General features: G+C 39.4%; 1 protein-coding gene across 3 annotated transcripts in view; it reads right to left on the reverse strand.

Annotated features, from left to right (window-relative positions):
* Positions 1 to 319: 319 nt before the first annotated feature.
* Positions 320 to 26,647, reverse strand: part of LOC129839684 (echinoderm microtubule-associated protein-like 6) — a 57,879-nt gene continuing 31,551 nt past the window's right edge. Inside the window, exons 31-43 of one of the 3 annotated variants that reach the window (XM_055907255.1) lie at positions 25,791 to 25,811; positions 25,434 to 25,448; positions 24,828 to 25,001; positions 24,509 to 24,717; positions 22,679 to 22,836; positions 21,681 to 21,795; positions 20,885 to 21,073; positions 19,796 to 19,968; positions 10,499 to 10,661; positions 5,670 to 5,773; positions 4,919 to 5,072; positions 4,652 to 4,752; positions 320 to 4,225 (exon numbers count right to left, since the gene is read on the reverse strand). In XM_055907255.1, the coding sequence (XP_055763230.1) occupies positions 4,201 to 4,225; positions 4,652 to 4,752; positions 4,919 to 5,072; positions 5,670 to 5,773; positions 10,499 to 10,661; positions 19,796 to 19,968; positions 20,885 to 21,073; positions 21,681 to 21,795; positions 22,679 to 22,836; positions 24,509 to 24,717; positions 24,828 to 25,001; positions 25,434 to 25,448; positions 25,791 to 25,811 (1,601 nt within the window). In that variant the 3' untranslated portion in view covers positions 320 to 4,200. The remainder of the gene's footprint in view (positions 4,226 to 4,651; positions 4,753 to 4,918; positions 5,073 to 5,669; positions 5,774 to 10,498; positions 10,662 to 19,795; positions 19,969 to 20,884; positions 21,074 to 21,680; positions 21,796 to 22,678; positions 22,837 to 24,508; positions 24,718 to 24,827; positions 25,002 to 25,433; positions 25,449 to 25,790; positions 25,812 to 26,647) is intronic. The other 2 variants (XM_055907263.1, XM_055907271.1) reach the window with 2 other exon arrangements.

The following is a 26,647-nucleotide window of genomic DNA, read 5'->3' on the forward strand; positions in this document are numbered from 1 at the left end:
AAGACTGAACGTCTACTTCTCAGCATAACATCTATGATTTGTCCTTCTCAAATAAATATTTTTTTCTCTCCCTGATTTGCTTTGGGTTCTGTGTTATTTAAGAATAACATCAACTGCTAACATGACCTTTAAGCAGTCTCACAAAGAATGGCATAGGACTGTTGTAATAACACTAAACAGCGATTGTGTTGTAACTTTTTTTCATTCACCCTAAAAAGGTGAAGTCTTAGAAAAACTTTTGTATGTAGCTGTCTGAAAAATAATATGCGTAGACAATTACAATAATTGGAAGACAAAGACAAATAGAAAGACACAGATAATCACTCAGTACCTCATTTAATTCACTTTTGAAACCACTGGTTATTTATTTTTTTACATACATTGATGACATAATCACCATGGCTTTGTTGAATACTTGATTCTTATCAGTCAAATGGGACTGGATGTCTTTTAGATAACAGTTTGTCAGACTCAGAGGCGTCATGCCCTCAGATTGATTTTTTTTGTTGTTGTTGTTTCTCTGTAATACTACCAGCCACCTAGCAATTTTATGAAGTTGGCTTTAGCTAGCCCAGATAGTTATGAGATTGGGAACCTAACCATTTCGGGCTATCAATCAAGTTAGAATAGCTAGCTTGTCTAACTATCTTAGCTGGCATGCCTCCTGGCAAGGTTGGCAGACTTTAGAAAAGCAAGCAATTTCTAAATGTACTGAATAAGACTCACATTCCTTTCAATCTTTTACCCAGATTTATACAGAAAAGTACATTTAGTTTCTTTAAAAAAATAACCACCAGTCAGGAGGATACAGACAACTCAAGAGGTATGATTAGATATGCAATTAAGAATTAAGCATAATGATTATGGCTTTGGTTTGCAGGAAAAATCTGTTTCAGGTGTTTGAAAAATACAACATTCTTCAACTTCTCAAATTCTCCACCCACCAGCCATCCTCACGTACTTTGTACCCCTCGGATTTTTGGGGTGCCTGCATGACGCCTCTAGTTGACTAGTGGCAACACCTGCCAAACACTCCCCCATGTTTGTTTGACCTTCTGTTTCCAAAACCAAGTTAGGGCTAGATTCAATCTGTATCGCAGAAGATCCGAGTTATAGCTTGATTGAAATTTAAAGGCAATGTTGCCATGTACGTGGAGGCTGCATTCACGGTAAGCGCTGCATATGTCAGCTCAATCAGAAATGACCTTTACATTTTAACGCAGATCTTCCGTGATACTTCCACAACATGGATTGAATCCAGCCCTTAGACACAACTGGATGAATGATTGTTAATCAGTTGGCAAGTAAAGCTACCTGCCAGGGAAAAATGTCTGTTCAACATACGGTTTTGGTACAAGATAAATGTGTGTTTCAATGAGACAAAAACGAATGAATGAATTAGAAAATTGAAACAACTAGACATGTTGATGTATGTTGAGTAATTTAGAAACTATGTTGACTCAATCAAATTCTGCCTGGAGGGTAGCAACTTCAGATGATGGCAAGTATCCATGGCCAGTAGACATTGTACAAGTATGAACAGAACAGATGATGGCAAGTATCCATGGCCAGTAGACATTGTACAAGTATGAACAGAACAGACTATTTGGTTGCGCAGTTCTATGAAAATAAACCACTTTGGAGGGACTTCTTGGCGCACTACACCCCCCATCACTTACTTGTTCTATTTCATTTTGAAAACATACTTTTGTCATAAATGTATTACCGGTTACCACATATATTTGGAATGTCTGAATAAATTCATGCTTTTTACATTACTATATAAATATTGAATAACCTGGACATATTACAAAAACTATTCTCTACAATGCAGACAACTGTACCAAAGTTAATCTAAAACACACACACACACACACACACACACACAACAATATCACATTGATAGCCAAATCATTTTCTAATCAATTCTATGGCCAAAAGAACATCAGGGTTGTGTTCATTCAGCACCAAACTGAAGAAAGCCGACTGAAAGTTGGAGGGACTACCTGCACTGGTCCAATAAAAAACAATTGTTTGTTTTCCGTTGCATAGCGGTGTTTCCTCATGAACACAACCCAGCTCAAGGTTGTGTCAGGCCAGTGTATGTCAGCAAGAATGGCATGGACATAAAAATGAAGGTAGACAGAAAAGCAGAAAAGGTTGGATCCCATTGTCATTTTCACACAGTGGGTCTAATTTATCAATCGAGTGCAGCACAAATTTGTGTTTAGGCTAATAATGTATATTATTTCACGAACATTTCAGTTTCCAGAAATATTTTTATGCTCTGTTAGTTATTTGGTGCACACAAATACCCCCCCTTACAGAAAAAAACACGATTTCATATGTGACATTTCTCATGTGAAAATGTGTGTTTTTGGAACACGTCACATGATCACATTTTCACATGTGATCACATGAAAACGTGTTTTTAGAACACTTCAGGTGATCCACATGTGGCTTTCTGCAATGGCCTTTTCAGAGAACTAGAACTCGTTAAGTAGACCAAAATAAATGACAACATTTAAGTTCCTAACTACTGACAGTATCGTGTATGCATTTGGACAGTAATAATTCATTTTATTATTTTTTTTTTAACTTGTCATCTCATAATCAACTAATTATTCACTTGCTGTTTTTCAATGATGCTTGTCCTTGACTCACATTCTCCTTTAAAATAGATTAAGGTATTTATGCATGTTTGATAAGCATGGGTTTTACAAATTAGTTTTCTAAACAACAAATACACAACATTTCTGTCCATGTGAAGATTGAGGCCCACTGACTGCTTTTCTGATTGGCATATTGCATACTAAACATATTCTTAGGAAATAAAGGATGGCATTCAATCCAATGCGCATTATAGAGCAGTGCAGCCGACAATGCACCTTTTAAAGGCAACGTCTCAGTCATTTGCGAAGAGCGCATTCATGGTAAACGCTGCCGATGTCGACTAAAGAGTGTGTTGCTCTATAACACACCTTATATTGAATCCCGGCCAAAGTCGATACAATAACAAAAACAAAGTGCACATTGAAAATTGTACAATAAACTTTCTCACAGTACTAAAAAGGGTATTTCAACTAAAAATGATAGTTGGATTAAATGCGGTTTATTTAAAATGGTAAGGTTATTTTGAAAAATTCACCATGGATATAGGAACATGTTGATTGGCAGGAATGGCCACGTAATGGTATCTTTAGGGGGCATAACGTCAAGTCATGACTTTTAGTTAAAGTTCCCCTTTAATGCCTTGTATGGCTCCTGAGTTCCATGCATTTGGATATATTTTAAGAGGAAAAGCTACAAGTAAGAGTATAATATGTTTTGATCAATGTACAAGAATAATAAAGAAAAAAACATACATAACATCAATACGACTAACTTTATAAAAGCCCTATGACTACATGTTCTATAGCACCAGAACTGTATAAAAAATGTCAAGTGATCATTTGAGAATCATTTCTTAAAGGCACTTAAACATCATGCATTAATGGCCGAAGACCATGTTTGTATAACAAATTGACTTGACCATGGTTCTTGCCATTTCATGTGTTAAGCAGGGGGGAAAAAAGTTTAACAAAAATTTGGGTGGTACAACACCATTTGACCCTCTGAAATATGTCCTCTTGAATGTTGTGCCTTACATTACTCTCAGTGAATACGCCTAATATGTTTTACAGTACACTTGTAACCTATATTTTTCACTTCCAAAATATCACACTGTCGATGAAACAGATTCTCATCGCATTTCTGAAACTTGCTCTATATCACTGAGATTTGTCTCTGTAATATAAAGCTTTTACACTAATTATTATCATTATCAATACCGTATACTTATTTGCACAAACAAAGAAATCAATTGTCACAATCACAATTCATTATTCCCAAAACTTCAAGTGTAATACGGGAATTCAAACTGAATTATATTCATAACATATTAAGTACTGTATCCCCTGAGACATTGCCATGTACCACCAGATGACAATCAATCAGTCAACGTTTAGAGAACTGTATGTTCTATCACAATACCAATGTTGTTTTCTTGATTCCAGTTTAGAGCTAATTTGCATTGGTCAAGGTCATTATTAGTTCACAAATGTGTAAATGCAGCATTTCAGGCATGCAGCAGCTCAGATTGAGGCATCCGGATCCTTTCTTTGCATCTGAAGAGATCCAGTGAGAATTGGTGACACTTAATCACAGGCATTTCCATACAAACAAACTGTGTGCGAGAAACAAAAGTAATATTAGTAATAATTATTTTTGAATCTCATAATTTTATATTACATTCCTTTTATTCGGTTCAAACAGCATAACAGAGTAAATAGTCAAGCCATCAATTTTAGTGTGTAATATTGGTTCCCTGAAGGAGGGGAATGGAACATAACACCAGGGTCGAGTTCGTTAGGGAAGTTTTGCAACAGAAAATTGGTACCTATTGAACACTACCCAGATAGTTCCACTAGTATAGCCCTGTCCTCATTGCTCGTTATGGAGAGTCTAAACTTATTGTGCCACATCCTTATATCCCTTGGAAAACTTTTTGTTACATCTGACATCTGTGGGATATCGCACACTTCAAGTTGTCTCATTCCCCTCCCTCAGGGAACCATGGTTACATACATGGAATTATTTTTATTTGACTTACCTGCAGTCATTGCCACCTGCACTGATCACATATTTGTCATCGTAGGAGAAACGAATATTTGTCACATGAGCCGAGTGGCCGAAGTAGCGCTTGTGTTTGGCCTATGAAAAGGTAGATGTTTAATAGTTATATTATTATAAGTAGAATAATTAGTATTTCAACTGCAGAAAATATACATATTCACATTCTCAAGTCTAAGACTATGGGGTTCATTTTATAATATCAATAAAATGGCTGTACATTGGTAGTCACGCGGAAAATGCTTACAAATTTTTCTATGCATGGAAAGTCAAATAGCTTGACGAGGCCAAAGTCATCCCCGGTGACTACATTGAGGCCGGCATGAGAGACGCAAGCACAATTGACGTCAGCCTTTTCAGCATTTCGCGGCCACACCCCCAGCACCTCATCTCCTAGTACACTGTGAAAGCAAGCAGAATGGTTGTGTTTACTGTAAAAACGTAACGTTAATTGAGTAAAAAACATTAAAACAATAGGCTATAACAGTATATTTCGAAACACAATTAAGTGTTTTTGTAATTAGTTATAGACTGTTTTTAAGGACACTGTGGCTCTTCAGAAAAGGTAAGAAAACAATGTTGCTGGTTGTTTTTTATATCAAATCTTGCTTTAGTTTTTAGGTCGCTGTACATGGTGCTGATAGAGCGCAGCAGAGATTTTCGCACCAACCTGTCACTTCTTGGTCAAAAGCATTTGAACTTAATTGTATTGTTGTATAGCGTGATATAAGCAGAATTCAATATCATTTCAATGCAAGAACTTAAAAAAACGGTGCCCCATCGCCGATTTCAACTGCCCCCATAGTCATTTTATCCTGTCGCCGGTCTGAAGAACACTTTTTTAGTTCCCTGAACATCGTGGAAAAGTTATTTTTCAAATCGCCAAATAAGAACCTTTAGGGAATGTTACGGGAACGTTCTGTGCAAGCTGTTTTAGAACATAAATATGAACAGATTACAACTGTAATTGACCTGTTTTAGACCATGAAGCATCTTACCTTGTCCAGGTGGCCCAAGTGATCCTTTCAATCACAGATTGCTCAGCTACCATCTTTCCTGATGGCACCTCATGGACCTGCCGACTGTACGTACCAGTGGATACCTGTAATGACATCCCAAGCAAATCAGCTACTGTGAGGTGAAGAGGGGTTGTAAACAATGGATATCGTAATAACACAGGTTAATTTAATCATTTTCAGTAATATAACTTTTTCATGAATAATCAAATTAAACCAGTTAAAAAGGGGCAATCGGGGGATTGACACATCCATTTTTCTGACTTTAAAATGAATGACGTCCAGCCATTGATTCTTGAAGAATATAAATGTCTCATGAGCTTAGTTCAGCAGTCTTACTCCAACACAACCCGAAATATAAGCTTGTTTCACTCCACTGTTGGTAAACAATGTCATTGTAATGAAACACAGTAAAGGCTTTAGCTATCGTTTTGATCTCATAATTGGCTCATCCTTGCATTCATAGCTCCATCTATGAATTTGAGAGTGGATACATTTCTCAAGCCCCATCCTTCCGCTGTTTACTAAGAAAGTGGCGGGTTACTGCTTTATTGCTGTTTGAAACGCAGATTGCCTCTTTAATAATAACTTGCCAGATAACATAATAAAGCTGTTGAACAGATAACGTAATAACTTTTCAGGTGAGTAAAACATTTATTACCACATAATTCAATTAGCTCTATGCTAGGTACAGTGCATTCTGAAAGTATTCAGACCCCTTGACTTTTTCCACATTTTGTTAACTCGTTTTTCTCCATCAATCTACACACAATACCCCATGAATGACAAAGCAAAAACAGGTTTTTAGAAATGTTTGCTAATTTATAAAAAAATATATATATAGAATTGAGACCCTTTACTCAGTACTTTGAGAGTACTTTGTTGAAGCACCTTTGGCAGCGATTACAGCCTCGAGTCTTCTTGGGTATGATGCTGCAAGCTTGGCACACCTTTATTTGGAGAGTTTCTCCCATTCTTCTCTGCAGATCCTCTCAAGCTCTGTCAGGTTGGATAGGGAGCGTCGATGCACAACTATTTTCAGGTCTCTCCAGAGATGTTTAATCGTGTTGAAGTCCGGGCTCTGGCTGGGCCAGTCAAGGACATTCAGAGTCCTGAATACACTGCTGTGTTGTCTTGGCTGTGTGCTTAGGGTCGTTGTCCTGTTGGATTGTGAACTTTTTCCCCAGTCTAAGGTCCTGATCACTCTGGCAGGTTTTCATCAAAGATCTCTCTGTACTTTGCTCCGTTCATCTTTGCCTCAATCCTGACTAGTCTCCCCGTCCCTGCAGCTGAAAAACATCCCCATAGCAGGATGCTGCCACCATCATGCTTCACCGTAGGGATGGTGCCAGGGCTCCTCCAGATGTGACGCTTGGCATTCAGGCCAAAAAGTTAAATCTTGGTTTCATCAGACCAGAGAATCTTGTTTCACAGAGTCTGATAGTTCTTTAGGTGACTTTTGGCAAACTCCAAGTGGGCTGTCATGTGCATTTTACTGAGAATTGGCTTACATCTGGCCACTCTACCATAAAGGCCTGATTGGTGGAGTCCTGCAGAGATGGTTGTCCTTCTGGAAGGTTGTCACATCTCCACAGAGGAACTCTGGAGCTCTGTCAGATTGACCATTGGGTTCTTGGTCACCTCTCTGACCAAGGCTCTTCTCCTGATTGCTCAGTTTGGCCGGGCGGCCAGCTCTAGGAATAGTCTTGGTGGTTCCAAACTTGGGGACCTCGGGCCTCCCGAGTGGCGCAGCGGCCGTGACAGGGAGACCCACGAGGCAGCGCACAATTGGCCCAGCGTCTTCCGGGTTAGGAGAGGGTTTGACCGGCTGGGATTTCCTTGTCCTATCGCGCTCTAGCGACTCCTTGTGGCAGGCCGGACGCCCGCAATCGGACTTCGGTTGCCAGTTGGACGGTGTTTCCTCTGACACATTGGTGCGGCTGGCTTCCAGGTTAAGCGAGCAGTGTGTCAAGAAGCAGTGCGGCTTGACAGGGTAGTGTTTCGGAGGACGCACGGCTCTCAACCTTCGCCTCTCTCGAGTTCGTAGGGGAGTTGCTGCGAGGGAACAAGAATGTAACTACCAATTGGTAAAAATATATAGATATATCCCAATGCCCCGGCGCAGTGATTGAGGACATTGCCCTGTGTATGGTGCTGTCTTTCAGATGGGACGTTAAACTGGTGTCCATAAGAGTAGGGGTGTTAACCCCGGTGTCCTGGCTAAATTCCCAATCTGGCCTTCATACCATCATGGCCAACTAATCATCCCCAGTTTACAATTGGCTCATTCATCCCCCCTCATCTCCCTGTACCTATTCCCCAGGTCGTTGCTGTAAATGAGAATGTGTTCTCAGTCAACTTACCTGATAAAATAAGGGTAAAATAAAAAATGTGGTACCCTTCCCCAGATCTGCACCTCGACACAATACTCGGAGTTCTACGGACGATTCCTTCGACCTCATGGCTTGGTTTTCGCTGTGACATGCATTGTCAACTGTGGGACATTATATAGACAGGTGTGTGCCTTTCCAAATCATGTCCAATCAATTGAATTTACCACAAGTGGACTCCAATCAAGTTGTAGAAACATCTCAAGGATGATCAATGGAAACAGGATGCAACTGAGCTCGATTTTGATTCTCATAGCAAAGGGTCTGAATACTTATGTAAATAAGGTATCATTTTTTTATTTGCAAATAGATTCTTTTTTTTTGCAAATTTGTTTTTTCGCTTTGTCATTATGAGATATGGGTGTAGATTGCTGAGGATTAAAAAAATATTTTTAGAATAAGGCTGTAATGTAACAAAATGTGGAAAAAGTCAAGGGTTCTGAATACTTTCCAAAGGCAATGTAAAAAAAAATATTAATAATAAAAAACACCTTTATATAACCAGGAAAACCAGTTGAGAACAAGTTCTCATTTACAACTGCGACCTGGCCAAGATAAAGCAAAGCAGTGCGATAAAAACAACAACACAGAGTTACACAGGGGATAAACAAACGTACAGTCAATAACACAATAGAAAATCTGTATACAGTGTGTGCAAATGTAGCAAGGAGGTAAGGAAATAAATAGGCCATAGTGACGAAGTAATTACAATTTAGCAATTAACACTCGAGTGATAGATGTGCAGATGAGGATGTGCCAATAGAAATACTGGTGTGCAAAAGAACAGAAAAAACAAATATGGGGATGAGGTAGGTAGTAGGTTGGTTGGGCTATTTACAGATGGGCTGTGTACAGCTGCAGAGATCGGTAAGCTACTCTGACAGCTGATGCTTGAAGTTAGTGAGGGAGATATAAGTCTCCAACTTCAGTGATTTTTGAAATTCGTTCCAGTCATTGGCAGCAGAGAACTGGAAGGAAAGGCGGCCAAAGGAGGTGTTGGCTACGGGGATGACCAGTGAAATATACTTGCTGGAGCGCATGCTACGGGTGGGTGTTGCTATGGTTAACAGTGAGCTGAGATAAGGCGGAGCTTTACCTAGCAAAGACTTATAGATGACCTGGAGCCAGTGGGTTTGGCGGCGAATATGTAGCGAGGACCAGCCAACGACAGCATACAGGTCGCAATGGTGGGTAGTATATGGGCCTTTGGTGACAAAATGGATGGCACTGTGATAGACTGCATCCAATTTGCTGAGTAGAGTGTTGGAGGCTATTTTGTAAATGACATTGCCGAAGTCAAGGATAGGCAGGATAGGCAGTTTTACGAGGGCATGAGTGAAGGAGGCTTTGTTGCGAAATAGGAAGCCGATTCTAAATTTGATTTTGGATTGGAGATGCTTAATATGAGTCTGGAAGGAGAGTTTATAGTCTAGCCAGACACCTAGGTATTTATAGTTGTCCACATATTCTAAGTCAGAAACGTCCAGAGTAGTGATGCTAGGCGGGCGGGCGGGTGCCGGTAGCGATCGGTTGAAGAGTATGCATTTAGTTTTACTAGCGTTTAAGAGCAGTTGGAGGCCACAGAAGGAGTGTTGTATGGCATCGAAGCTCGTTTGGAGGTACGTTAACACAGTGTCCAAATAAGGGCAAGATGTATACAGAATGGTGTTGTCTGTGTAGAGGTGAATCAAAGAATCACCCGCAGCAAGAGCGACATCATTGATATATACAGAGAAAAGAGTCAGCCCGAGAATTGAACCCTGTGGCACTCCCATAAAGACTGCCAGAGGTCCGGACAACAGCCCCTCCGATTTGACACACTGAACTCTATCTGAGAAGTAGTTTGTGAACCAGGCGAGGCAGTCATTTAAGAAACCAAGGCTGTTGAGTCTGTCGATAACAATGTGGTGATTGACAGGGTCGAAAAGCCTTGGCCAGGTCGATGAAGACGGCTGCACAGTACTGTTTTTTATCGATGTTGGTTATGATATAATTTAGGACCTTGAGCGTGGCCAAGGTACACCCGTGACCAGCTCGGAAACCAGATTGCATAGCGGAGAAGGTACGGTGGGATTCAAAATGGTCGGTGATCTGTTTGTTAACTTGGCTTTCGAGGACCTTAGAAAGGCAGGGTAGGGTAGATATTGGTCTGTAGCAGTTTGTGTCTAGAGTGTCTCCCCCTTTGAAGAGGGATATGACCACGGCAGCTGTCCAATCTTTAGGAATCTCAGACGATATGAAAGAAAGGTTGAACAGACTAGTAATAGTAATTTACCAAGAGCCACCTCTCAGTTTGCAACAACTAATGTGAGGGGTCCCAGTGCACAAAAACATAGATTGAGGAGTGCTCTTTCCAATTGATCAATTATGTCTCTTTTTCCTCTGCAAATATTTAAGCATGAAAATATTATCCCGTCTTACCTCGATGTACTTGCTGTCAGCCGAAAAGTCCATCTGGATGACAAATCCAGCAATGTCCTTGCAGTAGCCAATTCGGTTGAGTGAAGGACCCAGAGTAAGGTCGTAGAAGTCCACCGCGTTGTCCACAGAGCCCACTGCTAGCAGACGGTTGTCCGGGCTGAATCTTTATAACAAAGAACGACCTGATTAATCCCATACTGTATGGGCCAGTTTCCCGGACATAGATTAAGCCTAGTCCTGGACAAAAAAGCAAGCTCAATGAAAAATCACCAAATGTGCATAAAGAGTGGTAGATTAAAGAGTGGGACTCCAAATAAAAAGGCAAACAATGGAGCAAATGCATCCCTTGACATTTTCAAATGCAATAAGTACTTGCTTTCTATGATACAGTGCCTTCAGAAAGTATTCACACCCTTTGACTTTTTCCACATTTTGTTGTTACATCCCAAGTTGAAAATTCATTCAATTTAGATTTTTTTTGTCACTGATCTACACACGAAACCCCATAATGTCAAAGTGGAATTATATTTTTAGAAATTTTTACAAATTAATACAAAATTAAAAGCTGAAATGTCTTCAGTCACTACGTATTCGGCCCCTTTGTTATGGCAAGCCTAAATAACTTCAGGAGTAAAAATGTGCTTAACAAGTCAGACAATAAGTTGCATGGACTCACTCTGTGTTCAATAATGGTGTTTAATATGATTTTTTAATGACTACCCCATCTCTGTACCTCACACATAAAATTATTTGTAAGGTTAAGCATTGAATTTCATGCACAGATTCAAAAACAAAGACCAGGGAGGTTTTACATTGCCCCATGAAGAAGGGCACATATTGGTAGACGGGTAAAAAAAAAAGCAGACATTGAATATACCTTTGAGCATGGTGAAGTTATTAATTACACTTCGGATGGTGTATCAAAACAACTAGTCAGGGGGCTCTAGGGGGTGATGACGTGACAGGTGGCAGGCACACATTGTCCTATGAATTAATCACAAAAATTGAGGATTAGCTGATAACTACAAAACAAAGCATTCTGGATAATATAGAGAATCTGGAACTATTTATTGATCAGTATTTTGATATGCTTGAAAAAGAAACAAATACATCGAAACGAACAAGGGAAGACCTTCCCTCGAGTTCTGCGAGCAAAACAGGAGGAAAGCCGTCATCTAAAATTCCAAACTTAACATTGGAGGGGGACCTTTTTATAACTATGTCTCCATAAGATTGCTTCCATTGCTTACAAGCATGAGAGAGCAGTTTACAAAACTGGATCTATTGCCTGGGCTCTTGGGGGAGGTTGAGGCGTTAAAAAGAGGAATGGATTACAGTAATAAATTGATGGAAGAAATACGAGCGGAAAATAAGATATTGAAAACTACCGTGCACTACGGTATGATAATAAAACAATTGAAGCGAATTACTTGATCTAAAGTGCAGAAGTATGATAAATAATATTGTTATAATGGGAATAAAGGAGGATGAAAACGAAAACTATCAGTCAAAGATGGAAAAAGTCAAGGTGTTCATGAAACGTAATCCCAAGATGACGGACGAACAGGTGGAAACAATTGATTTTAGAAGAGCTCACCGTTTCGGTAGCAGAGCAGAGAGAAGGCCCCGTCCGATCGTAGCTATGCTAACCCACTATAAATTGAAAATGTCCTTGTTACAAAAGGGTAGGGAATTGAAGAACACCCCATTCTCTATTAATGAACAATTTCCTCATGAAATAGTGGAGAGACAACGTGCCCTGTACCCCAATTTCAAAAGGCTCCGAGCAGAGAAGCAGAATGTTCGTCTAGTGGTCGATAAATTATATGTAAACGTGGCTGTGAGTGTAGCTACCTCCTGTTGAAGTAGTCCCCTATACATATTTGCACCACATTACACAATACACATATGGATTCATTGTTTTTCTACAAAAACAATTATTTTGCATGAACAACTTTTTTTGTTTTTATTCATGCATTATGGAACCGTGGACTATGTGGACTTAAAATAAGGTTGGATTTATGGTAATGCAGAATGGGTATGATGAACTTATCCTGTTTCTATAATAGGCTTTATGAAACATTGGACTATATGGACGTAATATGCTTCTTACGTAGCCACTCCTTCGTTGCCCGGGCGATGTGTTTGGGATCATTGTCATGCTGAAAGACCCAGCCACGTTTCATCTTCAATGCCCTTGCTGATGGGAGGTTTTCACTCAAAATCTCACGATACATGGCCCCATTCATTCTTTCCTTTACACGGATCAGTCGTCCTGGTCCCTTTGCAGAAAAACAGCCCCAAAGCATGATGTTTCCACCACTATACTTCACAGTAGGTATGGTGTTCTTTGGATGCAACTCATCATTCTTTGTCCTCCAAACACGACGAGTTGAGTTTTTACCAAAAAGTTCTATTTTGGTTTCATCTGACCATATGACATTCTCCCAATCTTCTTCTGGATCATCCAAATGCTCTCTAGCAAACTTCAGACGGGCCTGGACATGTACTGGCTTAAGCAGGGGGACACGTCTGGCACTGCAGGATTTGAGTCCCTGGCAGCGTAGTGTGTTACTGATGGTAGGCTTTGTTACTTTGGTCCCAGCTCTCTGCAGGTCATTCACTAGGTCCCCCCGTGTGGTTCTGGGATTTTTGCTCACCGTTCTTGTGATCATTTTGACCCCATGGGGTGAGATCTTGCGTGGAGCCCCAGATCGAGGGAGATTATCAGTGGTCTTGTATGTCTTCCATTTCCTAATAATTGCTCCCACAGTTGATTTCTTCAAACCAAGCTGCTTACTTATTGCAGATTCAGTCTTCCCAGCCTGGTGCAGGTCTACAATTTTGTTTCTGGTGTCCTTTGACAGCTCTTTGGTCTTGGCCATAGTGGAGTTTGGAGTGTGACTGTTTGAGGTTGTGGACAGGTGTCTTTTATACTGATAACAAGTTCAAACAGGTGCCATTAATACAGGTAACGAGTGGAGGACAGAGGAGCCTCTTAAAGAAGAAGTTACAGGTCTGTGAGAGCCAGAAATCTTGCTTGTTTGTAGGTGACCAAATACTTATTTTCCATCATAATTTGCAAATGAATTCATAAAAAATCCTACAATGTGATTTTCTGGATTTCTTTTCTCATTTTGTCTGTCATAGTTGAAGTGTACATATGATGAAAATTACAGGCCTCTCTCATCTTTTTAAGTGGGAGAACTTGCACAATTGGTGGCTGACTAAATACTTTTTTGCCCCACTGTATGTCCTAATTGTAGAGGTTGGGTATATTATGACTTAAAAGCTGTTATATAGTGCGGCCCTTGATTGCCGATGTGAATCGGAATGATTAACTTTTAAGATAAAACATAATCAATACGAATAGATGTATTATAGGGCTAGGATAAAGGATTGTATAATTAGAAACCTGCCTAGGGTCTCTTTTGGAATAGGCATATACGATCCTGAAATAATTGGTATTACCCGTTTACATTAAAAAAAATCATTCTCAATATAAAAAATTTAAAGGATGATTATTCTTCCGATACACACCGGCAAATGGATGGATTAGGTATTGTCAACAGGGTTGTTGTCTCTAGTGTGTGTGGGCTGCTTTTAACAGTGGGATAAAGTGATTCAAATTAACGGTAGAACTAATACAATAATTGCCTTATGGAAGCACTTCTCTAAGCGAGAGAAAGGTATATTATATATTTCTATATAAGAAATTTATGCTAAATGTTATATTCTTGATCCTAATGATATAGGCCTAGGTGTAAAACAGCCGAGGTGATAAAGCAACGACCCTGGAATAAAAATCATACTGTGTAGGGTGGAGAGAGGGTTGGTTTTACAAGTTTACTCGATCTGGATTGTCAGTACTGCATGTGTTCTTGGCTGTCATGCCGTGGCTGTGTCAGAATCGATGGTGAGTTGAACTTGAGTATTCCTTCCCATAAGGGAGTGCCTGGGGTTGGCAGTCATTAGTGGCCGTTAGAATCTATGTTCCTTATTCGAGGAATACAATGGGATAGAATGAGAACAACATGAAATATGTCTTGCATGTAATGGACATAAAAAAGGGACTGGTCTTGCCATATATTTACAGTTGAAGTCGGAAGTTTACATACACCTTAGCCAAATACATTTAAACTCAGTTTTTCACTTTTCCTGATATTTAATCCTAGTAAAAATTCCCTGTCTTAGGTCAGTTAGGATCACCACTTTATTTTAAGAATGTGAAATGTCAGAATAATAGTAGAGAGAATTATATATTTCAGCTTTTTTTTCTTTCATCACATTCTCAGTGGGTCAGAAGTTTACATATACTCAATTAGTATTTGGTAGCATTGCCTTTAAATTGTTTAACTTGGGTCAAATGTTTCGGGTAGCCTTCCACAAGCTTCCCACAATAAATTGGGTGAATTTTGGCCTATTCCTCCTGACAGAACTGGTGTAACTGAGTCAGGTTTGTAGGCCTCCTTGCTCGCACAAGCTTTTTCAGTTCTGCCCACAAATGTTCTATGGGATTGAGGTCAGGGCTTTGTTTTGGCCACTCCAATACCTTGACTTTGTTGTCCTTAAGCCATTTTGCCACAACTTTGGAAGTATGCTTGGGGTCATTGTCCATTTGGAAGACCCATTTGCGACCAAGCTTTAACTTCCTGACTGATGTCTTGAGATGTTGCTTCAATATATTCACATAATTTTCCTCCCTCATGATGCCATCTATTTTGTGAAGTGCACCAGTCCCTCCTGCAGCAAAGCACCCCCACAACATGATGCTGCCACCCCCGTGCTTCACGATTGGGATGGTGTTCTTCTGCTTGCAAGCCTCCCCCTTTTTCCTCCAAACATAACGATGGTCATTATGGCATAACCGTTCAATTTTTGTTTAATTCCAGAGGACATTTCTCCAAAAAGCACTATATTTGACCCCATGTGCAGTTTCAAACCGTAGTCAAAACATACATGTATTGTGTATGGCGGTTTTGGAGCAGTGGCTTCTTCCTTGCTGAGAGGTCTTTCAGGTTATGTCAATATAGGACTCGTTTTACTGTGGATATAGATATTTTTGTACTGGTTTCCCCCGGCATCTTCACAAGGTCCTTTGCTGTTGTTCTGGGATTCATTTGCACTATTCGCACCAAAGTACGCTCATCTCTAGGAGACAAAACGCATCTCCTTCCTGAGCGGTATGACGGCTGCGTGGTCACATGTTGTTTATACTTGCGTACAATTGTTTGTACAGATGAACGTGGTACCTTCAGGTGTTTGAAAATTGCTCCCAAGGATGAACCAGACTTGTGGAGGTCTACAATTTGTTTTTCTGAGTTCTTGGCTGATTTCTTTTGATTTTCCCATGATGTCATGGGAATTGATGCAAACGATGCCAATTAGCCGATCAGAAGCTTCTAAAGCCATGAGATCATTTTCTGGAATTTTCCAAGCTGTTTAAAACTTCTTATGGCTGCAGGGGCAGTATTGAGTAGCTTGGATGAAAGGTGCCCATTTCAAACGGCCTGCTCCTTAGTCATAGTTCCTAATATTTGCATATTATTATTAATATTGGATAGAAAACACTCCAAAGTTTCTAAAACTGTTTGAATTATTTCTCTGAGATTAACAGAACTCATATAGGCAGGCAAAATCCTGAGTTGAAATCAAACCGGAAGTAAGAAATCTGAGATTGTCTGTATTCAACAGAGTCCCAAAAGAATTCCAAATGACGTATGGCAGGGGTTGCACTGCCTAGGGGTTCCACTAGATGTCAGCAATAAATAGAAATTCCAGTGAGACTTCTATGGTGTTCTGGGAGAGAATGAGAGCAGAATCAGTCAGCTGTCCATCAAGCGGCCACTCGCGTAACATCCCTCTTCCGCATGCAAGCCACTGCCATTCCATGGCTCACGCAGACAGAAGGAATATTCCGGTTGGAACTTTATTGAAGCTATATGTTAAAAACACCCTTTTTGAGTTTCTTTGACCATGACAAAATATATTTCCCTCTCCGTCCTTTTTTCCACCCAACCATCTATATTTGTAGAATGAGTTTCTTTTAAACAATAGATATTATATTATTTCTCTTTTAGCCATCTTGACTTGTTTTAAGGACATTACATCAAAGTTGGATCAGCCTGTAGTGTGGTTTTCCACTTAAATTTTGAGTGTGACTCCAAATCCAGACCTCCATGGGTTGATAAATTTGATTTCCATTGATCATTTTTTGTGTGATTTTGTAGTCAGCACATTCAACTATGTAAAGAAAAAAGTATTTAATAAGAATGTTTCATTCATTCAGATCGTATCACATCTAGGATGTGTTATTTTAGTGTTCCCTTTATTTTTTTGAGCAGTGTATATAAAAGTACCATGTATGTAAAATGTGTATGTAAAATGTAAATGTTAAATGTATAGGTAAAATCTATGTATATGTAGCAAAAAAGCTGTAAAAAAACGAAGATATTTGTCCTCTGAAGAGGGGGGGTAGAGGGGTAAAAAAATAAATATATATATATACATAATAATAAAAACATTAAAAAGCAACTAGTCGCTACAAAGATACAGGCGTCCTTCCTAAATCAGTTGACGGAGAGGAAGGAAACCGCTCGGGATTTCACCATGAGGCCAATGGTGATTTTAAACCAGCTACAGAGTTAAAATGACTATGATAAGAGAAAACTAAGGATGGATGAACATTGTAGTTACTCCACAATACTAGCCTACATGACAGTGAAAAGAAGGAAGCCTGTTCAGAATAAAAATATTCCAAAACATGCATCCTGTTTGCAATAAGGCACTAAAGAAATACTGCATAAAATGTGGTAAAAAAGTTCAATTTTTGTCCTGAATACAAAGTATTATGTTTGGGGCAAATCCAACACAACACATCTCTGAGTACCACTTCATATTTTCAAGCATGGTGGTGGCTGCATAATTGTATGGGTATGCTTGTCATCCGCAAGGACTAGGGGGCTTTTTAGTATAAAAAGAAAAGGAATAAGAGCTAAGCACAGGCAAAGTTCTAGAGTTTAAATTACCTGGTTCAGTCTGATTTCCAACAGACACTGAGAGGCAAATCTACCTTTCAGCAGGACAATAAACTAAAATATATGGCAAGACTTGAAAATGGCTGTCTAGTAATGATCAATAAGCAATTTGATAGGGCTTGAATAACTTTTAAAATGGGCAAATATCATACAATCTAGGTTTACAAAGCTCTTAGAGACTTACCCAGAAAGACTCACAGTTGTAATCGCTGCCAAAAGTGATTCTAACATGTATTGACTTGAGGGGGTTGAATACTTATCTAATCAAAATATATTAGTGTTTTATTTTCCATACATTTTTCTTCCACTGACTTTAGAGTATTTTGTGTAGATCGTTGACCAAAAAATTACAATGAAATACATTTTAATCCGACTTTGTAAGAAAATGTGGAAAAAGTCAAGAGGTGTGAATACTTTCTGAAGGCACTGTATTTATTAGGTTGCACCTCAGTCACGTCATGCCATTGTTATGAACATTCTCAAGCCGCCCCCTACTGGTGGCGCCATAGGGGTGCCCTTAGGTGGTGAAAACCCAGTCATTCTGGAGGGAGGCTAACTACTGTTGTCTAAATTACACTATAGTGCCTGAAAATACAATGACATTGCTAAAGAAGTGAAATATTTAGTAGGAAACAACTATGCCAGCGTCATCATGTGGTCAAATTTACTTTAGACAGTTGTTAATGTTGTCATTAGCTAGCAAGGTTCGTCAAAAATAGCTAGCAATGCTAATGTTAGCTAGATACAATCCGGTGGCCTACCATCTATTTTAGCTAGCTAGCTAACATTATACTGTATCTAAAGTCAATCTGGCGACATCAAAATGATGACAAAAGTTTTTCCTACTAATTGTTTGCTTCCTTTTGAATTTAGTTGTATTTCCAGGTCACTGTAATGCACGTTTGATGAAATCTAAATCTGTGCTCAGTCGGGCATCAGTACAAAACAAATGTTCAAAACAATATTGTGACGAAACATGCAACTCATGAATATCTGTATTATTCAAGGTTTGACATTCTTAAGCAGAACATAATTTGTTTACAATTTGCCTCATATAAATGGAACTAAACTGGTGACCAGACAATTACCAACAACAGAGTGACTAGAGAACCAAACTATGGCTTCAGCACAACCTTAACCTGCAACTTTCCAAACTCCATCCCCACAATATTTGGACAAATTGATCATTACTATTATGGTAAAATTTTATTTAAATACAATGTATGTACAAAACATTAGGAACTCTGCTCTTTCCACGACATAGACTGGCCAGGTGAATCCAAGTGAAAGCTATGATCCCTTATTGATGACACTTGTTAAAGCCACTTCCATCAGTGTAGATGAAGGGGAGGAGAAAGGTCAAAGTCAGATGTTGAAGCCTTGAGATAATTGAGACATGGATTGTGCATGTGTGCCATTCAGAGGGTGAATGGGAAAGACAAAATATTTAAATGGCTTTGAACGGGGGATGGTAGTTGTTGCCAGGCGCACTGGTTTGAATGTGTCAAGAACTCCAATGCTGCTGGGTTTTTCACGCTCAACAGTTCAAAAAAAAATGTAAGTCACATGCGCCGAATACAACAGGTGTAGGTAGACCTTACCGTGAAATACTTACTTACAAGCCCTTTAACAACAATGCAGTTCAAGTAGTACAGTTAAGAAAATATTGACTAAATAAACTAAAGTAAAAAATGACTTTGCATAGATAATAAACAGCAAGTATCAGCAGTGTAAAATCAAAAGGGGGGTTGTCAATGTAAATAGTTCGGGTGGCCATTTGATTAATTGTTCAGCAGTCTTATGGCTTGGGGATAGAAGCTGTTAAGGAGCCTTTTGGACTTAGACTTGGCACTAAGGTACCGTTTGCCGTGCGGTAGCAGAGAGAACAGTCTATGACTTGGGGGACGGTAGTCTTTGACAAGTTTCTCGTGTGTATCAAGAATGGTCCACCACCCAAAGGACATCCAGCCAACTTGACAACTGTGGTAAGCGTTGGACTCAACATGGGCCAGCATCCCTGTGGAACGCTTTTGAAACCTTGTAGAGTCCATGCCCCAACAAATTGAGGCTGTTCTAAAGGCAAAAGGGAGCAACTCAATATTAGGAAGGCGTTCCTGATGTTTTGTACACTCAGTGTACATTTCCGGTCTTGTCCTAGTTTATTTTTGTTTCTACCCAGATTTTTTTTTAAAGAAAGAAATTACTAAAATACAACCCATCTCAACCACCTTGAAATATAAGGGTCCTAGGTTGGGCTCACCGAATGTCTTGGATGGTTACACTCCGATCTCTCTTCTTGCCCCACACTGTTAAGGAGTTGACCAGGAGGATGATAAACTCTCCGTTCTCCATGCCTATGGACACCATCTCTCCATTGGGGCTGTAGGCTGTGCATTTGGCTGGGTGGCCTAAGCTGACTTTGTTTAGAAGTTTCTAGGAGTGAAAGAACAAAAAGACAGTAACAGTACCAAGGAGCAGGGCCATGCATAGTCTTTTTGGCTCAAAATGAAAAAATTAATAACATACTAATGGCTTCTGTAGCGATTATTATTATTATTATAATTTTTTTTGCACATGCATATTTATTTCTGCAACACACTCACTCATCACAAATTGTAAGCAAACTAGTTACAGTGCCTCCTAAAAGACATGATTGACATAATTGATTATGATTTATCTTCAATGCTCTCAAATAATAACTTTAATATAGCCTAATATTAATAATGTTCTTACTCATGATGTATGGCAGGCTGGCTAGTGGGTTGTGTGGATATTTTAGTATATGGTGGTTACAGTAGCTAGAGTCTAAACTATCTGTGTTCAATGCTTTATTTGTAAATCGTGAGGTGGGAGACCTGGGGAGCTCTGTGGTACCAGATAATTTTTTCAATAATAAAGCATTGCATGCGTATCATCACATTTGTGTGGTGGCATAGAGCAGTAAAGTACAGGCGCTTAAAGAAGTTGCAAAAATGGGGACCCTTATTAGTTGCCTAGGATCTGGAAAAATGTTTGCCTTTTCTAAACGCATTTCATGCAATTCTACGTCATTTTACATGAAAAAAATTATACTGCACAAATGATCAGCCTTTCACCCTGGCAAACTGAGATCCTGAGATCAATAAAAATGACCTTGTCTTGAATCCATCAATAGCCTACAATGCAGGGCAGACCAACGGACGGGAGTAGGGGTGTGGGGTGGCAGTGGATTCAGAACAACAATGGCAAAAACAGGGTTAATAACATTACTCCCCACACCAACACACCGCTGCGTCAAACATGCATTTCATGTTTTTGGGTTTGAACGCACCCTAAAAGGCAAAAACTGTTCTCCATCCTTATCACTCACCTTATCTGCCAGGTCCCATATGCGGATGGTGCCATCATCACTGGCAGAAATGAACATGTCTTTTGAGGGGTGAGTAGCTAGTCCCCAGATTCGCCCCTGTGTGTGTCCGTTGATCATGGTGTTGGAGGCCGCATTCTTTTCGCCCACCTCAATGATCTCACCATCTTTAGTTCCCACAAGGATTTTACCCTGGATTAAAAAGGTGAAATAAAAAATTTACGTGGGGTTATTCCTTGAATGAACGTGGTATTACAGTATTTCTCAATTTACAGTACAATCAATCATGATAATACCTACAGATACCCAGTATAAACTATATTAAAGAAAATAGTAATGTTAAAGTGCATATAATAAATGTATGCTGGCATGTTCCAGGATAAAATTAAGAAAGTTTACATATTTTTCTGTGCACAATATTTTTGTAAAAAGCCTTCCCAAAGCACATTAGGGAAACAAAAGCAACTCTTCTTCTGAATTGGTAATTGATCCCTAGCCCCTACTTCATTGCTACTCCTGTAGATTGCGACATTTCCACCTAGCCAATTAGAAATCAAGATTAAGATATTACCATCTAATATCTACCCAATCCTCTCTACGGGACAAATCCTAATGAAATCGAATTTTCAATTAGTCTCCCGTTGACATTGCATGACAAAGTGAAAATTAGACAAGTGGAAGTTAGGATTCACCCCTATATGAGTGTCTATAGTGGGATTATAGGGGTCCAGTTCAGCAATCAAGTATCACAAAGTAGACATTGATAGTTCGTATAAGTGGGAAGAACACAGAACCTTACCTTCCCCCGGCACACGGACCGAACATTCTCCACTGTCTGCCCAGTCTCCAGTTGGAACGCCCTACAGCGCTTCATCTCCTGGTCCCACAACTTAACTGCTCCGCCCTCCTTAGTCCTGTTAAGAACACACATAATTTACTGTGTGTGAGTTTATTTCATGTACTGTATGCTATATGTTGTGTTATGTTCTTCCTGTTGTCATGTTGTTGTTCACTTGTCACTCTGGGATTAATACAATTAATAATTGCCCCTTTGGGTGGAGTAAAGTATGTTGAATTGAATTAATTTGAATGGAAGAATCAAATGCTTCATTATTTAAATATTGAAAAAGATCTAGCTACAGACTGAAGCCATATGGGGCAGAGTCTTGGAAACAAACGATGGCTGAAACCAATGGCTGTTGGTTATTAGAATAGATAAGAAACAATATCAGAAATAAATAAAACATTGAACAAATATGGATAAGTTCTGATACGGTGGCAACATGTGTGTCTGAGCAAGTGTGATATCGTTAATGTTTGTCGAGTTTTATGTACGTTTATTCTTTACTCGTCTTTTGCTATTTTGACTGTTGTGCAATAAGTCCTTCCCTAGTCATGTCGAGTCTTGTGGATCTATGCATGTCTAAATGTTTCAATCTTTAAAAAAAGGAATTCATTTGAATAGAACGTCCACACGCACACACAGCTTTAAAAAAAAACATATGTACATGTTTTTCTTTTACATTGCATCACACTTCATGATCACACTACTTCTTGCTTTATGCGTGGTTTTAGATCATGTTTTTAGATGAGTGAAGAATAGCAAATGAACCTGATCTCCTTTATTTGTGTATCCATCATCAATCGCTGCACTGCACTTTTTAACAATCAATTTAACTTTAAACAATACAGTATAAAAAAAAAATGTTTGATTTTATATCATGTAACCCATGTCTCGCTCACATTTTATGTAACCTGTGAGCAAGAATCAATAAAGTTAAAAGTCAGAGTACTCACGGCCTCTCCTTCCCTCCAGTCACGATGAGACCATCCCTGAGTGTGGTGTACATGGTGAAAACAGGCCCAGTATGTGCTTTGGCCACCACCCGTACCAGAAAGTGTTCTCGCCACACATACACATCACCATTTATGGCACCGGTAAATGTGAGGTTATTCTGTCAGAACAATGACAAAACTCTCATTAAAAGGTACAGTCTTTGAGCCAAAAAAACAAAACAAAAAGGCTGTCCCATCACTTATTTTGGTATACAGCTGAGGGATGGGGCTAAGGAGAAGTAACTCCTCTCAAATACAAAGATAGCACTTTTGAAGCAAAGACTTATAGTCCATGACATCCACAAGACATGGCAGACCTTCAATGATATTCATGGGTTGCACCTCCCGTCACTCTGTCGCGTCATGCAATTATTATGACCGTTCTAAAGAGACACCCGCTATAGTGGTGCCCAAAAGTGGACTGATGCCCAGTCATTCTGAACGAGGGCTAATGACGGTTCATCTAAATTACACAATAGTGGCCTGGAAATATGATGACGTTGCTAAAGTAGGCAAATATTTTGTAGGAAACAACTTATCCATCATTATGATGTCATCAAATGTACTTTAGCACAAACCTGTTTTCACGATTTCTGGTATATCAAAGTAAATCAAACCCAGCAAGTTTTTGGACCCATTAAGCAGTTTTTATCTGAATTGGAATACTATTTGAAATGAATGTGGAATCTGGGAGTAATATGTCCAGTGCGTTCGGAAAGTATTCACCCCTTGACTTTTAACACATTGTGTGGAGAGTGTGCAAAGCTGTCATCAAGGCAAAGGGTGGCTACTTTGAAGAATCTCAAATATAAAATATATTTTGATTTGTTTAACACTTTTTTGTTTAGTACATGATTTCATATGTGTTATTTCATAGTTTTGATGTCTTCACTATTATTCTACAATGTAGAAAATAGTAAAAATAAAGAAAACACTGGAATGAGTAGGTGTGTCCAAACTTTTGACTGGTAATGTACGTGTTCGTGAGAGATTTTGATATGTTTGAAGCAATTGATCTGCTGACTATAAACGTTTATACTAACTTCACCAATCTGAGGTAAAAAGGATGTGTAATTCCCACCAATTCGATGTGGTCAAAAAGTGAGATTGTGTAATGTAGTAACACATACTATCCACATCAAGGAAAGGAAAGTAGCGTAATATAAATTAATATTATCATCATCATATATTAATATGGCAAAATAATTACATATTTTAATTTAGGATGATAGTATATGAAGCAAACTCAAATTTTTTTACAATAATCACGTCTCACTCGCTTAACCATTTAGAGTAAAAAAATGCTCTTGTGCACAATTGAACCGAGCACTCTAGAAAGACATCCCATAGTGACTGTGCAGCAGCCGTTCATTCGCCGTGCCTGTATTTAGAGAGATGGCAATGCCCTTAGCTAGCAAAGTTAGCCAAAAACTGCTAGGAATGCTAACGTTAACATACAAAAATTCGGTGCTTTCCCCTCAAAGTTAGCTAGATAGGTAAAGTTATACTGTATCTGGCGACATCACAATGATGACAAAAGGATTTTCCTACTAATTATTTGCCTTTTTTGAAATGTCTTCGTGTTTCCAAGCCCCTATAATGCACTTTAGACTAAATCTTCATCATTAAGAATGCATTGAGTAGAACCTTCAGTCAGGCATCGGTCCTCAAGAGAACGTTCAAAACAATAATTGTGACGAAACGTGCAACCCAGCATGAATAGTTAATTTTCTTCACCATAATTAGATAATCAATATATTAGCCATGTACAAATAGAAAGGTGGTACTCACAGCACCGAAAGCCACAGACAACATGGTCTGCATCCTGCCGTCTTCCACTGCGCCGATCACTCCTTTCTTGTACATGAGGGAACCTCCCACTAGGGTCCAGAACTTGATATGCTTGATTCCCACCGACACAAACTGGGTGTCCGAGTCAGGCCTGAACTCTACCACAAAGATCCTGTCGGCATGGCGGCCCTTACTGGTCACTTTGGTGCCTATGGAATAGAAAATCAGGATCAAAGTTGTTAGACCAAATAGAGTTTAATTCATCCCAACCATCCATCTATTCGTCTTTTTAAAAAATCAAATAGAGTTGCCTTGTTACCTTCCTGCCAGCGCCAGACGGTGATGGTGTGCTCAGCCTCCACCCCTACCGACAGCAGCAGCTTGCCCGTGGCGCTGAAGTTGACGTAGCCCACCCCCTTGGCGTGCGAACACCGTAATACAGACAGCGTCTGTTTGCTCATTGCGTCCCACACGTGGATGGAGGGGGCGAGGCCTGCAGGCAAAAGGCAGTCCCGCAGCTTTAAAATGACCTTGAGTACTCAAAGCACCACGCCTCAAGAGGTCACATCTCACTCACAACACAGGGTTTGAGGGTCAAGGAGGAGGATGGGAAGGGTGGACATGTTGAGGACAATCCGGTCGTACAAGGTCACTTTATAACGGGTCACGTCTAATTCACTAAGGGTCAGTCCCGGTCTGGCATCTACATGCATAAACTGGTACTAGTACAAGGGGCAATATTGGTAAGTGACTTACCATATACAGTACAGTACAAGAACCATGAAAGGCTTGCTTAACTACTTCAGCATGCTCACAAGAAGGGCTAAGCAAGGATTCATTCATAGTAAGACTTCATTCATCAATTAATAATCACTGACACTGGCAGGTTGACAAGCTACAATACAGTACTCAAGTCAATACTCACCACCAATTTCCAACTCTACACAAAAAGCAGTAAATTATACCACAGAGGTTTGAAAAAAGATTAGAATTTTTCTTCTGCAAGTCAAAAACATCAACAATAAATAAAACATTTTGGGATGGGTTATGCTTTCAATGGACATGCCACGTTTGTGTTAGTTACACTGAAATAAACAGGATCGTGTTCATTAGGGCAAGCAAAAGAAAGTGCTTTAAAACATTTGGAATTTAGAGTATCTTACTGGAAAATTTCAGACCCTCCCTGTTTCAGTGCGTTTTCTTCCGTTTGGTGCTTAATGAACATGACCCGGAATTGAAACCAAAGTAAATAAGACATGAAGAATAAATGCCACCATCTTACCTGGCAGGTCGGTGACATCACCTGTTATGGAGTGGACAATGGTGAAATGAGGAAGCGTCAAAAGTAACAAGAGCAATGAGTAAGGATGACATTTGGCATGAAAGTGACCACTTCAACTGCTCTGCGTGGGACAGACGTAAAAAAAAATATCTTGCAATGCAACAGTCATGTGACAGCATTATTGAGCATCAAGAATCGCCCTGAAACACACATTCAAACCTGAGCTCTCAAGGACACAGCTAAAGGTTTTGAACTTATTGAAAACTGAGAAAACGGCTTGACTTTAGTGCCCCTTATTTGCATATCAATATATACAGTTGAAGTTGGAAGTTTACATACACTTAGGTTGGAGTCATTAAAACTCGTTTTTCAACCACTCCACAGATTTCTTGTTAACAAACTATAGTTTTGGCAAGTAAATTAGGACATCTACTTTGTGCATGACAAGTAATTTTTCCAACAATTGTTTACAGACAGATTATTTCACTTATAATTCACTGTATCACAATTCCAGTGGGTCAGAAGTTTACATACACTAAGTTGACTGTGCCTTTAAACAAAATTCCAGAAAATTATGTCATGGCTTTAGAAGCTTCTGATAGGCTAATTTCCATAATTTGAGTCAATTGGAGTTGTACCTGTGGATGCATTTCAAGCCCTACCTTCAAACTTAGTGCCTCTTTGCTTGACATTATGGGAAAATCAAAAGAAATCAGACAAAATAATTGTAGACCTCCACAAGTCTGGTTCATCCTTGGGAGCAATTTCCAAACATCTGAAGGTAGCACGTTCATCTGAACAAACAATAGTACGCAAGTATATACATCATGGGACCACGCAGTCAACATACCACTCAG

Source organism: Salvelinus fontinalis, chromosome 3 (genome assembly GCF_029448725.1).
Source record: "Salvelinus fontinalis isolate EN_2023a chromosome 3, ASM2944872v1, whole genome shotgun sequence".
NCBI classification, from domain to species: Eukaryota; Metazoa; Chordata; class Actinopteri; order Salmoniformes; family Salmonidae; genus Salvelinus; species Salvelinus fontinalis.